The sequence below is a fragment of the Sesamum indicum genome, linkage group LG5 (genome assembly GCF_026168435.1).
Source record: "Sesamum indicum cultivar Baizhima isolate 11 linkage group LG5, ASM2616843v1, whole genome shotgun sequence".
Classification (NCBI taxonomy): domain Eukaryota; kingdom Viridiplantae; phylum Streptophyta; class Magnoliopsida; order Lamiales; family Pedaliaceae; genus Sesamum; species Sesamum indicum.
The window spans coordinates 14,481,169-14,495,731 of record NC_142661.1 but is presented as its reverse complement, the minus strand read 5'-3'; the positions used below and the strand labels follow the sequence as shown (position 1 = coordinate 14,495,731).

Below are 14,563 nucleotides of genomic sequence, written 5' to 3'. Positions count from 1 at the left end.
TGGAATAAGACTTGGTCCAAGGTGGAGTGTGTTAGTAATTTTTTGGTGGCCCAAGTAATTATCCAAGAACCGGCCCACTTCGGCAGCCCAAGAACCCGACCCGGTAAACCCGACCCACGACTCCACTACTTATATCTTTTGTTGAACCCTACTTCACTCTTATTCTCTCCCCTCTCACTTGCACCGACAGACGTCTTCTTTCTCCCCTTTTCTTCTTCTGAGATTCTGTTGCCTTCTTCTTGCCGGGATTCATGGCTCCCTTCCTTAACCAACGTGATGGTTTTTGGAAGGTGACCAAGACCTTCCTTCTTCACTATTTCACTTGACCCTATAAATAAGAGATGATGTCTCTTTTCTTCGACACCGAACAGAAATCTTTGAAAAAGGGTTGTGTGCTTTTCCTTTCGTGAGAACAGTGAAGCTTGAAGGTCTTTGTGACTGAGAGATAGAGAAATTCGAGTGATTGGGGTTTGTGGTCGGGTTTTTGAGAGGTTCCTTGGCGTTACCGTGGGTCGGTTTCTCTTGGGTACGGGACTCTTGTGACCGGTTACCCCTTACTGTTGGATCTGGTTGATCTGAGCCTGTTATCTCTATCTGTTTTTGATTTGTTCTTTATTTCGTTAATTTCTGTTCTCACTGTTAATATTATTTCTGTAATATTCGAGTTGTAATTATTAAGGAGTTTTGTACTCCAATCTCTTGTAATAGTTGATTAGGATTGTCTGATATCCACTCTACAATATATATATATATATATTATTTTTATAAATAATACATTTATATATTAACATATTTAATATATGAAATAATATTTTATTGATTAAATATCATATCCAGAGAGAGGCGCATGTAATGCACTGTTGGGCATGAGGAGGTATTTGCTCTGTTTACAAAAATATAAGTAAATTTGCTATTTTCTTTTTACAAGGGGGTATTTGCACATTTCTTTGAAGGTAAATTGCGTTTTTCCCAAAGCCAAATATATCTTTCTTCAACTTTACCTATTTTCTACCACCTAAAAATTTCAAAACCAAAGATTCAAATTAATTCCTCACTTTCATATTCGAAGTTACATTATTTTTCCGAATTGGCCATCCAAAATCGATCAAAGTTAATTTGAAAAAATAAATACAAACAAAGTCTCTACATAACCTTCCGTCCAAGTAATGATCACAACACTTTGTGTTGCACAAACTGCAAAGGGGAACCTCACTCGTTTCTGCAATCACAAATTCTAACAACCATTTTGTGTTCGGTATTTTGATGAGGAAGGATCAATGCCTACACGCATACAAACTCTCCTATAAATCGATTGATCCACCGATAAATACAAATTCAACTTTATCCCACAGTAGTAGCTACATGACTACCGCTCACAGAAACCTTATTATCCCCAGTCATACCACCTGGACTACATACCTTATTTACAAGTACACCTTCTGCACCCTCCAGAGTTGCCAAGGAGGTCATAGTCGGGGAATTGGAAGCAGAAAGGCGATCCTCTGGTTGCTTTGGCCCATTCAAAGCATTGCAATGCGGACAGTAGTAAGTGATGTACGGAAAGTCCTCCTTCCTTGCAAGCCCGTTGTGCATATGGCAGTTTCTGCATATAAGTGCATATGATTGGGTTGGATCCTCTCCCACAAGCAATGCGGCAAGTCGAGCAATCCATCCTCCGTTGTTTGAGCTCAAACCCGTTTGAGGGTGATGGTTCATAACCAATGGGTGTTGTTGAGACACGCCGCCATCCTCATCTCCAACATTGTTAAGCATTTCTTCTTCAGCATAAAGAATTGATCCACTTTCGATGCTATTGGTCTTTGAGTGAGACGCCCTTCTTTGGCGTAGTCCAGTAGTTCTTGCAACTTGTACATCATTGCTCTTTCCAGTAGGATCACTAAGGTTAGAATCATCCGCCACATATAGTTTCAGACCAGAATCTGCACCCAACTTGGAAGCGAGCACCGTGGCAGCTGCTGCCTTGGCTGCTGGATCAGGATCATACCTCTGCACTGAAGGCTCCATATAAAAATCTAATACATGAAAGCTAGCTACAAAATGAATAGCCTGATGGGCTAAGAACAATGGGTCAGACGCTACCCAACTAGATTTTTATTGGATTTGGATTATGTAAATTAATCATGTACCTCTCTTTTTACTTATATAATTTCTACCGCAACTCTGCATTTCTACTTATATCAATTAAACAAACTGACTAAAGTAAACCTTAAATGGGAAAGAATACAAATAAGCATGATAAATTATTAATATTCATAAAAGACAATTGAACACGGGCATGTAAAATTACTGAAAACCAGAGCTAAATGCTCATAAGAAGAAATAAAAATGATTATGCTTTTAAATGACCAAAAATGACAAAAAGGGGCATGTAATAAAAAGAAAACCATGAAAGATGATTTATAAGCATACAAAGTACAAAACAAAATATAGAAGTGAAAAATCATATTACAGAATACAAAATAAATCAAGCACTCCAAAAGAGTCGAAATTTAAGATTAACACACAAAATAATTTAAAATACTGCTAAGAAGCTAAAGAGTACAAGAACATGAGAAAATACAAAAAATATCCACCAACAATCAGAATGAGGGAGAAAGTAAATTTTTTTAAGATATAAAATCACATACAGATCAGATTTATGTAAATGTTATAATTATGAAAGTAGTCTAAAAGGTGTGCATAAGATGATTATTATGTTTTCTAAATTAAATGCTTTGATCAAACAAAACGAACCTTGTTTCTTTTTTTGGGGGGCATTGGAGTTCTCCAGTCCCAACTCAAACCCAACCCATTTTGGTCCATGTACTTGGACCTTTTCCACCAAAACCACATAATAATACCACCTCCATAGATACTTATTTCAATCATGCATCTTTTAACTACCGGTTTTCTTTTCTAGCTTCCTCAAGTATGAAAAGAAAGAGCACGAAAGATGCATAATCTCATAGGGAGTAATTGAACTTGTTGTAAATAGCTTAATTTAATCAATACAAGCACTAGAAATAGCTAGCTCTCACCCATTACCTGTATTAGCTGTTGAGTAGTGTAGTAATTTGTCTTCTCCTTTAGTTCATTTATTTTGGTTTGCCTCTCAGCCTGAAGCTTTTCCAAAGTCTTGTGGTCCTTCTGGTCACCTGTAAATAAAATTTGGCATTATGTGAAACTGTCAATGGAGGTATATCTAGTCAAGGTTGCACATTTTTCATGAAAAATTAATGGCTTAACTATATCATCCAAGATAAACGAGACGAATCAAATAAAGAAAAAAAAAGAGCAATTAACCTATTGGGTTAAAATATGATGTTGAATATCGTAATTAGTGGGGCAAGAAAAATTAAAATCAAGTAGCGCAAGGTAAGAAAACAAAATGAATGAGAAAGAAATGGTTATGCATCAGCACACTTTGGCCTGTATCTCCCTCCATTTCAATATGGCAATAACTATTATCTTCCCCCAAGTCCACAATTGTACATATAGAAAGTTGGACGTCAAATAACCATCTATTCAAACATTATTCAGACTCTGAAAAACTTGTGAAGACAATTCTAACTTCTTACTCAATTTACTCATAATCTTTAACTAATGAAGATAGTTGAATTCTTTCTGCAACAATCTACAATAATTATTATTACAGAAAAATAATAAAATAGAATACCATATATATATATATATATATATATATATATATATGTGACAACTTGTACAAAATATAAATGTATACACAATACATGTAATACATTGTCATCACCACATTGAATACCTTATACACTTTCTAATAACAAGCTTTATATTTGGATAAGTATTGCAAAACATAAAAAAACAAAAATTAAGGTGTAGTCATATCATCACCAAAGTATGAATAAATGAACAGACATAGAACATAATAATTTTGAATGTCCTCTTTGTAGAAAGAGTACAATACTTACACATCCTTGAGAAGCTTCTAAGCACTGAATAAGTAATGTAAGATAATGCTGGAAAAAGAAACATAGGTGAGACTCGTGATGCCCTCATCTTCCAGTTCAAGTCTATAGATCTTGTGGTTATGATAGCATAACCGACTGCAATTACCTGTAGAAGAAAAAAGTAAAAAACCTTCATTCTCAGCCACAATGTTCAGTGAGAATCAATATTAAGTAAAAGAAGGAACACGGAAAGAATACCAGGGAACCATATAGTTTCAACACAAACATGGGGATTATCCATTCATCTATCCGAGGAAATGAATATTTCAATATGAAGTATCAGTCTAAAAGTTCCCTCTCCCTACCTCTCTTTCTCATATACATAAATAATATATACCTTCCTCCTAGGGCCGTTCCTGAGGGTGGGCCGCCTAGGGCGACGGCCTAGGGCCCAAACCTCAGGGGGGCCCTCCACCCATTCAGCCCAACTAATAATAATAATAATAATAATAATAATAATAATAATAATATTAGTATGTATATACACATTATATATATATAGGAGTGTATTGGAGCAATCCTACAAAGCCATATATATTCTGCTCCTACATACAAGTAAAATAATCTCTCTATGTCCAAGGATTACACAGACAAATTAAAACAAAATCAAACACATACACACAAACTTTAAAACACACACTCACACCTTACAAACACACACATTCACACCAAAGTTCCGAACTCAGATAAGGAACTTTTTAGATTTTAATTATTATTAATTTATATAATTATATTATTTGATTATTCCATTTACTAATTGTAATTTATATTGATCGATGTACTGATTAACTGGAATATTTTATGAGTTTGACTATTTAAATTAGAGTTGGTTAAGTAATTTATTTTATGAGTTTGACTATTTAAATTAGAGTTGGTTAATTAATTACAAAGTTGTATTTGAAAATATTATATTTATTGAAAAGAAAAATAAGATTTTTGAAATAATTTAATTTATAATTGTAGTGCCGGAGGGTGCTACATATTAGATCAATTGGGAATGAACAAAGTGATTGCCTATTTTAATAAGAATAGGAAAAACTATATAAGAATTATTATATACTGACTGTATTGTTTTTACTTGAGGTTCTTGTTAGAAATGAATTGTAATTTTTTTACCTTGTCTTTTTTCAAGTAATATACATTCATCATATAGCGTTCTGAGGTTTGATTTTTTTCTCCACCACAATTCTATTTGGGTGCTGGAGCTTTTACTTGGATGGTGCTATTTCTACTTGACTTAAGGCTACATGTTGCTTCTTACATCAAAAGTCTGTAAGTCAAACTAGTAATATTATTTAGTCACTATCATATTGTTACTTTCTTGTCCTCCTTTTTTTTTTTTTTTTGGCATATGGCATATTATCTGTTAAGGCATTGCTCAGCTAAAATTATAATAAAGAAAGTTATCGTCATGGATCAACTATTTTATATATGCTTCATTAGGGTGCATCTTTTTTTCTTACTCGCCCTAGGGCCACCAAAATGTCAAGAACGAGCACCTCCCTCTGCACATACACATACATATAAACACAGACACACACATATATTCTATGTCCTACTTGCACAATCACATGCAAGATTCAGGAGCAACCTAGTGGGATTAACTTGGAGATCTTCACATACTGATGAAAACTATTGTTCTCTAATCTAGTTTTCCTAGGTTATAAAATAGATAAAGACTGATTTTGATTAGAAGTAATGAGAGGAATGCCATAAAGACGGGTTTCTCTATAATGAACCTGAGTGTTAAAATAGGCAGATGCAACCTAGTAAGTTAACAATCCAAACAAGAAATAAAAGAACTACAACAACCCAAGATCATAGAAAGAGGCCGCAGTATGTAGACACAATCAACAAAAAAAAGAGCGTTCCCTGAAATTTCAAGATCTCTATCTTTTGCCCTTAGTTAATTAGAAGAAAACTTATGACATATAAATTCCATTTGTGTCCATAAAATAAACAGACCGAATAAGCAATTAAGGATGGGGATTAGCAATTAATAATGTTGTACATTCTTTATATCATATTTACCAAAAAATCATCAATAATGGTAACAAGAATAATGGTGGTACTACAAATTATACTCTCATATGATAATGACTGATTGTTCACAGCTCGTTCTAGCAACATGCCCATCTGGATTAGGATGCTCACAATCCTGGTCCACCCCCAGGCATAATCATAGTTTTGCAATCAACAGAGTGAAAAAATGTTACGTAGACCTTTTCAATTAGGAAAAAGTTATCATAAAAGTAGGCTCAACTCTCTATGATTTCCAAACAATAAGTTTATATAAATGGCCACAAACCACAGAAGGGACTAGATGGCAAAATAAATCTTATCAGCAAGGAGATATTTAAAAAACATAGATTACACAATTACACTTCAGCAAAGAGAAAAGAATATAGAATTTTACTTGCTGACTGCTATCAATACGGTTTTAGTCAACAATCGCCATCAAAATTGTGCTTGGCAGCAAAATTATTTGGCCCATCAACTTAGTTAGGGAATGCAACAATTTCGAGACAGTCTTCAAACTAGTGATAACCAGATAATAAGATTAATGTATCAACTTTCTATTTTAATCAGTGAAAATGTTGATGAAAGTAGTGTACCTCAAAGATAACAGAAAAAGTAATCAGATGCCTAGTCCTTCTCCGATGATTATGAGAACGCCTTGTAATTCTAGCCATAATAGCAGCCTCTTCTTTAGATATATGTCGCAACCTCTTCTCAAAATCGTCCCCATGTGCTCCAAATAATGCACCCCATAATCCTGACAGCACTCCCTTCTTCTTCTTAGTCCTCTTAATCTCAGTATTTGTAGATTTCATAGACTCCGCGGCATCATTCTTAGATTCTTCAGCCATTTCTGCACATTACATGCCAGCTTCACATTACCTACATATTATATGTCAAGTTAGAAAGGGAAATTGCATCAAAGTTTTTTAACGTGATCAATGCACATGAAATATCATGCTCCGATCAGTTCAAACTTATTACCCTCTAGCTATGTTTCTAAAGCTAAAAAAATTAGTAAAACAACCAAAGTGGAAAGTGCCAATTAGTTGAATGAAAGATTTACATGCCAAAATAAGATTTTCGTGCAAACCAAACCTCATTATTAGATTTACATGTATTTAACCTTCAAAAATATGCATACTATTTAGTAAGGCACACCCTATACGTGCCAAATAAGGGGGAAAATAATGAAATTTGATGAAAAGAAGAAACAATGAGGTAATAGAAGGTCAAACAAACGAAAATACGACCAAATAACCAGAGAGATAATGTGCAAGAGAAGAGAGCATAGAGAAATATGAGATAAGAGAAAAGAAAACAGAGAAGTTTAGAAAGCAAACAAACACTTGGCACTTGTCACCTTCATATAGGCAAACAATGTCAGGCCAGAAAAGTGGTTAGACCACTACTTGGTTGTTTTGATTTGCAATGTTATAGTTATGTCGTAAAACATTAAAACAATGCAAAATTGCATGAGCCATCAAACAAAAAAATTTAAGCTTGAGCTTGGCTTGAAAAGTACTCGTGCCAGCTTGAACTAATTGGATTGCACATAAAAAAATATTCAACCAGATGAAAAACTGGCAAATGAGCTCCACCTGTGCATGATGACACAACAAAAATTATTCAAGCAAATTTGAGAAGATTGGAAGCTTTTTCATTATTGCAAGACTATGTGTAACCAAAATCATTTCCAATTGCTCCAGGTTGCTTTAACTGTCAATGGCTACAACAGAAGTACATTTTAGCGATGGCCCTTCCACTCGGCGTTGTTGGATCACTAAGGCCGACTTTTATCCCTGCTTGACGGGTGGGTCTTGCAGTCAAGCACCCTGACCAGGGAGGAGCACTTAAATCTAGCGATGGTGTCCTCGTAAAGTAAGGAAGTCCAGTATTCATCTTGGAAGACCAAGTGCCAGAAGGCAGATGAGCAAAACGTAGCCCTTGTCTCGTAAGGCCAACTCGTAGACCAAATCCATTTGAAGACAACTATTTCAAACTAGAAGAGAAGGAAGTACCAAGAAAAAAAATATTATTAGCGAGGAGATAGTTGGAATCACCTTAGTTTTCCGTAGGTTGGAATTAATAAATTGATGATTCCCCTTTCCCTCACCGCAAGACGTAGTCTTTTCAAATGATCCCCCACCTAAGCGCCCCCATTGCCAAGGTTAGACTACTCCTGTATTGGTATTTTATAAGATAAGATCTGATTAGACAAGCTGGAATTCTCACATTGCTGTGTGGCTATTTGTAATCACTTGCTTAATACTTTTGCCTACAACATTCATAAGTACAATCCAACGAAGGTTGGTAAATGAAAAAATTAAACTAGTGAAAACCAATATTTCTCACATGTTTCTTTTTAACAGGCCAAGAAATTTAAAGAAAAAATTTAAGTGTGATTCTTATTCTTCAATAATGTGTAAAATAAGAATGCAAGTCTAAATTTCTCCCACACAAATACATTAGAATAACTTTTTCCTTCATATTGTCCTTTTGTAAGTAAATATAGACATAATTTTAAACATTCAGAATCAAATTTAACACAAAGATGAAACAAGGTAACAACTAAGGTAATTAAAACATTGAAATAACTAGTGATACCAGCATTAACTCAAGTACAATCTGAACTTGACTAGAAAAAGCCTTCTCTATATGAAATATTGAGGTATAAACCACAGTTGATAGTTAATTATTGGCAAAACATGATTTATTCAACATGGTTTACATGCTAACTATATGCCCTCTCTTTGTTGACTTCGTAGTTCATCACCAACCTGATATTGTATGACGTATTTTCATCATTCAATTTAAAAGAGCTGATGCCAACTAATGATAAGATTAACATCATGACACTCGGACACAAATCTGGAAAAAATTTAAAATTCTTGACATGAATAAATTGTTATTAAGGTTATTAAAGCAAGATATACATTCCAATGTGGAAGGAAGGACGCTGTAGGAAAATTAGAAATTAGCTCAGAACATTAAATGTTAATAAGCTTCGTAAAAAGCTGTACAAATGAATGAATAAAGAAGTGCAGAATATGAAATCCATAATCCCATCGAGCAAAACTGGTCCCAACTGTGTCCTCCAACTTTTATACCATTTCAATTAATCTAATGACTAACTTTATTCCCATTTGGATCATCTCAATTTTTTATTAGGCAATTTTTCCACTTCCCTCTTCGTCCTTTTCCATTCTCACCAGCCCCAAAAGCTGTCTTTTCTGAACCTGGATGAAAAGCACGAAAATAAACAGGTTTATCATGTCATTGGATTGGACAGGATCTAAATCGTTTCCATATGTCTTTTTATTGCCCGATCTATAGTCACACCTCTGATTTCTCATTCTACCCTCTGAATCCAATTCAATTCCACCTTTATCCTTATCAACGTCTGTAGCATCAACCATATTTGCATTTCTCTCCTTACAAGTACAAAAATCAGCATCAATATGCGACAAACCTTTGTTCATCATACTTGACAAATCTCACATTCGCTCATAGTTTTCATATTTATGGATCAATAGATGACACAGTTCATCATAGTTCCAGTTAAATGAATCGAATTTTATTTTTCATTTTGGATTTTCTTATTTATTTCATCTACGGTTTAGGGATCCATGAGCAACTTGCTTTCTTTAGATTATTGAATCTGTCTGATACTCCATTCCTCTCTTATCTTGACTTCAATAAAAGTTAGCCAATGTAAAAGCATATCTACTTTCCTACTTTTTTTCTTAAAGATATTGCTTATCATTAAGAGGCATCAAAAAGTAAATGAATGGTATAAAAAAATCTAATGTTAATTTGAGTTCAACAATTAATTTAACTTAGTTTTGCTTCCTCAATCCTCTGGAGTATTCATTGTCGAACAAGGAATAGCCTGAGTGGAATCGAAAAAACAAACAGCAAAGTGGAAACTAGAATTTTATACCTTCTTAAAATTCTTCTTCTCCCTTATTTCATACCCCTCTCGCCATTAAGTCTGATAACCATGCAACAACGGATTGCCTACCACAAACAACTACAAACAGAGATAAATGCTGGTCTCATAGTCGAGTAGCGCCTTCCTAATATGAAGAGTGAGGACTTATCAAGCTTAACTTTAAAACAAAAACGTCCAAATATGCTTTGGAAGATCACACGTGCCATCTTGAAAATAGATAAAGTAATTTCAGTTTCAGTCTTGCCACTCTTGGGGACCTAGATGACTTCATACACAGAGGAGTTTGTTTCATTATATAATGAGTTGAACTGAAAAATTTACCAAAGTAATCAATCACTGACGGAATAATAAGTAAACTCAAACATAGAGGCGAAATTGTGGAATATTTGAGTAAATCGTACATAGGACTTTATTTATTGCCATATTTTAGACAATTTTCAAGGTGAAAAATACAGATGGATTGACACAAGGGTTGCATGAATATTAGATGCAACTTTCTTCGGAATCTGAGTCTAGAAAACTTGTTTCTTATCCTTACTCAATTTTCTTTTTCCTTTTTTTTAAAAGAAAAAAAAAAAAGCAGTAGTAAAACCCATCTCTAGAAAGACAAACAATTCAAGGCTATGAATCTATTAGTCAAAACTCTTGAAATGTCAGCATGACTTGCAATTCCTAACAAATTTTAGTTATTTTATGAGAAAGACATGCACACATTTCAAACTTTATAGCCTTACGCTTAGTATTCATCAACCTTGAGAACTCCCATATTTAGTACAAATAAAGCTCAGGTGGGGCATCCACAACAAAAATGAGTACCTCAATATCGTTCAACAACAATAAAGGACAAAAGAAATGCAACTACGCAGAACCCCAAAAGTACAAAATCGAAGATCATCAGCTGATCAAAAAGGAAACATACAAAATCAAAAGTAATTACAGCACAATCTGCAAATCTAACAATCAAACAAACACCAAAAATATAAACCAATACATTCATGCGCCCCATGCAAACACATGAAATCCCAATCAAAAGCAAAAAACTGAAAACCCAATAGATAGTACACACAAAACATATCAAAACCAACAATATAATTCTTTTTCCCAATAAAATGAATAAAAGTATGAAGTATAAGCATACATGTTACAGGAAACCCCCAACATGAAAAAGAGGACATCGCCCATTTACAAAAAATTGTGGTAAACCGTAAAATAGGATTCATTTTTTACCTTAACTTTGATTCACCGTTGGAGGGCGAGGTTGGGAAATGGGTTTAGGACGAGAGAGAATCATTTCAATAGCAGAATGAAAATTTCAAATGCCTTCTTCTACCAAAATGATGAGGACTTGGAGATGGAAAACATCAAAACATTTTTTTCGTTCCTAAAGAGAATAAAAAGGAGTCCTCTTCTCTTGAAAAAGTAATATATCCGGTCTCAATGCATAGTCCGTCTTTATGATTTTACAAAATTATAAATACTATAGTAGAATACGTGCTATACATCATGAATATTTATATATTCTAAGTTAAATAATTTTTTTTATAAATATATTTTGTTATAAAAAGATCTTTTATATATAATAAAGCGTAAATTACAACAATCTTTTCTAAAATTTGGCATAATTACGAATATTTTCTTGTTTGAATTTACCAATACCCTCCCTAAATTTAATGATTGTCTAACAATTAGCCCAATCTGTTAGGTTTCCATCCATTTTTATGGTGAACTGGCAAAAGTACTCTTGTAAATTAAGAATTATAAGTTTATTTATCTTTTAAAATTTTCTGATTCTTTTAATGAATTGAGTGGTTATTATTTTTATAATTTTTAACGCTTTTTTGTCCGTCCTGTTTGATTTTTTTATAAATTTAAAAAATAAAAAAATACAGTGAGGGCAAAGTCGATAATTTTATATCTCAATGCAAGGATTACACAATTTTATTAAACATCAGGGGAGTATTTGTAGTTTTTCAAATAATGAAATAGTATTCATAATTATGTCAAATTTTATAAAAAAATTGTTGTAATTTATCCTAAAATAAAACTTTAACTTTTAATAGGCAAAGCATAGTAGTTTTGAATTTTTACTTTAGTGATGATTACTTTCAAATAAGTATGATGATTACTTTCAAATAATTATGAAATTCTATTAAATATATAGATTAAGTTTTACACATATCCAATCTTATATAAAAATATAAAAAATAAAAAGTTACTTAAATGTATTATTTATATTATATAATTTATTTTTCATAAAAACTATATTCAAATACATAAATCTAAATTAGTCTTACTTATTTACAAAAATAAAATACAAAGCAAGAGTAGAAATTTACTCTTAGTGAGTTATTAGGAATTGGTGATAAGAAAAATGGGAAAAATGCATGCCATCATCTGTTATATATGAAATGTGCAAAATACTTTCCTTTGTTAAAAAAAATATCTAACTATCTCCTTATGTTTTTAAGAATAAAGTAATTTATCCTCCTGGCCAAGAAAGTAACATACACGTGCTTTAAGTGTGATTTTAATTGATATTTAAAAATAAAATATTATTTTATATTTAAATATTATATAATAATAATATTTTATATAATATTTATAATATATATTTTTATTAAAAAAAAACAAACAAACCCCCTCCCCCACCATTTCTTCCCCGTCGCAACCCCCTCCCAATCCACCATCCCCGTCGCCCCAGTCCACCCCACGCCCCCACCTTCCCCCTCTCCTCGTCACTGCTTCACCCCCCCCCCCTCCCACCCCACAATTTTTCCCTTGCCCGTCGCCCCCCCCCCCCTCCAATCCACCATCCCACCACTGCTCGAACCCCCACCAATAGGCCGCCCCAGCCCGCCCCCAACCTTCCCCTTCCTCCTCGTCACTGCTTCCTCCCTCCCCCCAATTTCCCCCTTGATTGCCCCCCTCCCCACCCCAATCCATCATCCCCGCCGCCTGACCCCCACCTTCGCCCCCACCAATCGGCCGCCATAGATTCAAACAGATCCAATGGCTATTAATAAGGATGTAAATTTTATAATTAAAAATAAAATATTTAAAAATAACGTGTGAATGGTACGAAAATTGCATGAGGGGCTTATTTACTTTATTATGAAAAATATAAGGGGACAATTTGCTATTTTTTTCGCACATGAGGGTAATTTGCTCATATCGTATAACACAAGGAGTAATTTACATTTAATCCTAAGAAAAATCATAACAAGAATTATATAACATTATGTTAATTTTCTAGTGATATTAATTAAACAAAATTGTCTGAATATCATCTCATTTTAATCACCAAAAATAAATAAATCAAGAAATATATTTAAAATTGATAGTGTTCATAACCAGTAAGATTTTTTTATAAGTAAAAAATATAAAATTATAAAAAAAATTAGTATTTGATCAAAATTAACGTAATTATGGTCGATCTTCAAAAAGGGCATCAATATAATTTAACTCAGAACGTATTTGTGTGAGTTTTTGTCACTCAAGATAGGCCGATATAAATTAGCATTGCAACATTAAAGGTGTACTTGTAATTTTGTAAAGAATTGCTTGTCTGATTAAAATTTATGTAACTACAACAATATAGTGTTAGTGACAAAATATGAGGTGGCAAATTTAAAATCATCACTAAAAATGTATATTAAATGAAAATAATTTTAATCTTGTCATTATGCATAAAGGCATCATTATAAATTATTAATGCTATATCTACAATAACAACTTAAAGACCATAATAATAATAATAATTTTTTTCCTATGTGTCGTTAATCTTATTTTTTTTTCCTGTGTCCTTATTCGTAGTGATGATTAATAATTCATCTGAACTTGATCTGTTAAACATAAAAAATCGAACTTGAACATTTTTTTTGGTTCGATTTACTTGCGAACTTGATTCGATTACTGTAAAAATAGTAAAAATACTTAAAAATATTAAATTATTTGAGTGAATTGATAAGTTCTTTCAAATAGCTTTTAAAATATTCACAAGCTTATAAAATGCTTAAAAGATGAGCTTATAAGCACAAAATATGTTAGGAGCTACAGGAATTTGGGACGTATTTTTAAAATTTCGATAAATTATTTTAAATTATTTATAAATTTCGTTGATGCCTATATTTTAAAATTATTTTATACAAATACTTTAGAATTTTATTTATTTTTAGAATAAAATTTAACATATTATAAATTTTAAAAGTATTTTATAAGATGTATGGTATCTTTTTTCTAAATAAACTTGGGCACTTAGCCAAACAACCTCTCAGAAACACTTACAGTATCATAGAGAGATGATCATTACCAAATTAATTAATCAAGTCATTAACTAGGTAGACATGGAGTTTTTGGTCATTTCAATGTGTGTTCAAGGTGAGAAATCCAATAATAGTGTGTTGAGTGAGATTATTTTCAGGGTAGTTTAGTCTTTTTATTTTCAAATGGTGGACATTTTGGTCTTTCAATATACTAACAAATGGAAAGTAATTATCAATTGCATCATTTGAGGTTACATAGTAATCAAGTAGGTCACGTTTTGATCGTGGTCATGGAATCGAGGTCATGGTCAATCTTCCTCTAATATTTTGAGGTTCTGAAA

At 32.9% G+C, this 14,563-nt stretch overlaps 1 protein-coding gene across 7 annotated transcripts; it reads right to left on the bottom strand.

Annotated features, from left to right (window-relative positions):
* Nucleotides 1–1,101: 1,101 nt before the first annotated feature.
* On the bottom strand, nt 1,102–11,393 carry LOC105162124 (uncharacterized protein At2g24330). 7 transcript variants are annotated; one of them, XM_088880893.1, is made up of 7 exons: nt 11,188–11,393; nt 9,949–10,084; nt 8,069–8,187; nt 6,602–6,858; nt 3,948–4,092; nt 3,046–3,155; nt 1,102–2,007 (listed from the first exon to the last, which is right to left on the bottom strand). In XM_088880893.1, the coding sequence occupies exons 4-7, from the start codon at nt 6,854–6,856 to the stop codon at nt 1,342–1,344; spliced, it is 1,176 nt and encodes a 391-aa protein (XP_088737019.1). In that variant the 5' UTR covers nt 6,857–6,858; nt 8,069–8,187; nt 9,949–10,084; nt 11,188–11,393; the 3' UTR covers nt 1,102–1,341. The 7 variants fall into 7 exon arrangements, with proteins under 7 accessions (XP_088737019.1, XP_011078377.1, XP_011078378.1 ...); XM_011080075.3 differs by having other exon boundaries at nt 6,602–6,887; nt 11,188–11,392; XM_011080076.3 differs by having other exon boundaries at nt 6,602–6,887; nt 9,949–10,038; nt 11,188–11,392.
* Between the last annotated feature and the right edge of the window lie 3,170 nt (nt 11,394–14,563).

What these genes read in the sequence shown, in the direction of transcription:
- LOC105162124 (XM_088880893.1), bottom strand. Translation starts at nt 6,856, where the DNA reads ATGGCTGAAGAATCTAAGAATGATGCCGCGGAGTCTATGAAATCTACA. An exon ending in CTTTTTCTGTTATCTTTGAG is followed by an intron (nt 4,093 to 6,601) that starts GTACACTACTTT and finishes TTTCTTCTACAG; the next exon opens with GTAATTGCAGTCGGTTATGC. An exon ending in TAGAAGCTTCTCAAGGATGT is followed by an intron (nt 3,156 to 3,947) that starts GTAAGTATTGTA and finishes TTTTATTTACAG; the next exon opens with GTGACCAGAAGGACCACAAG.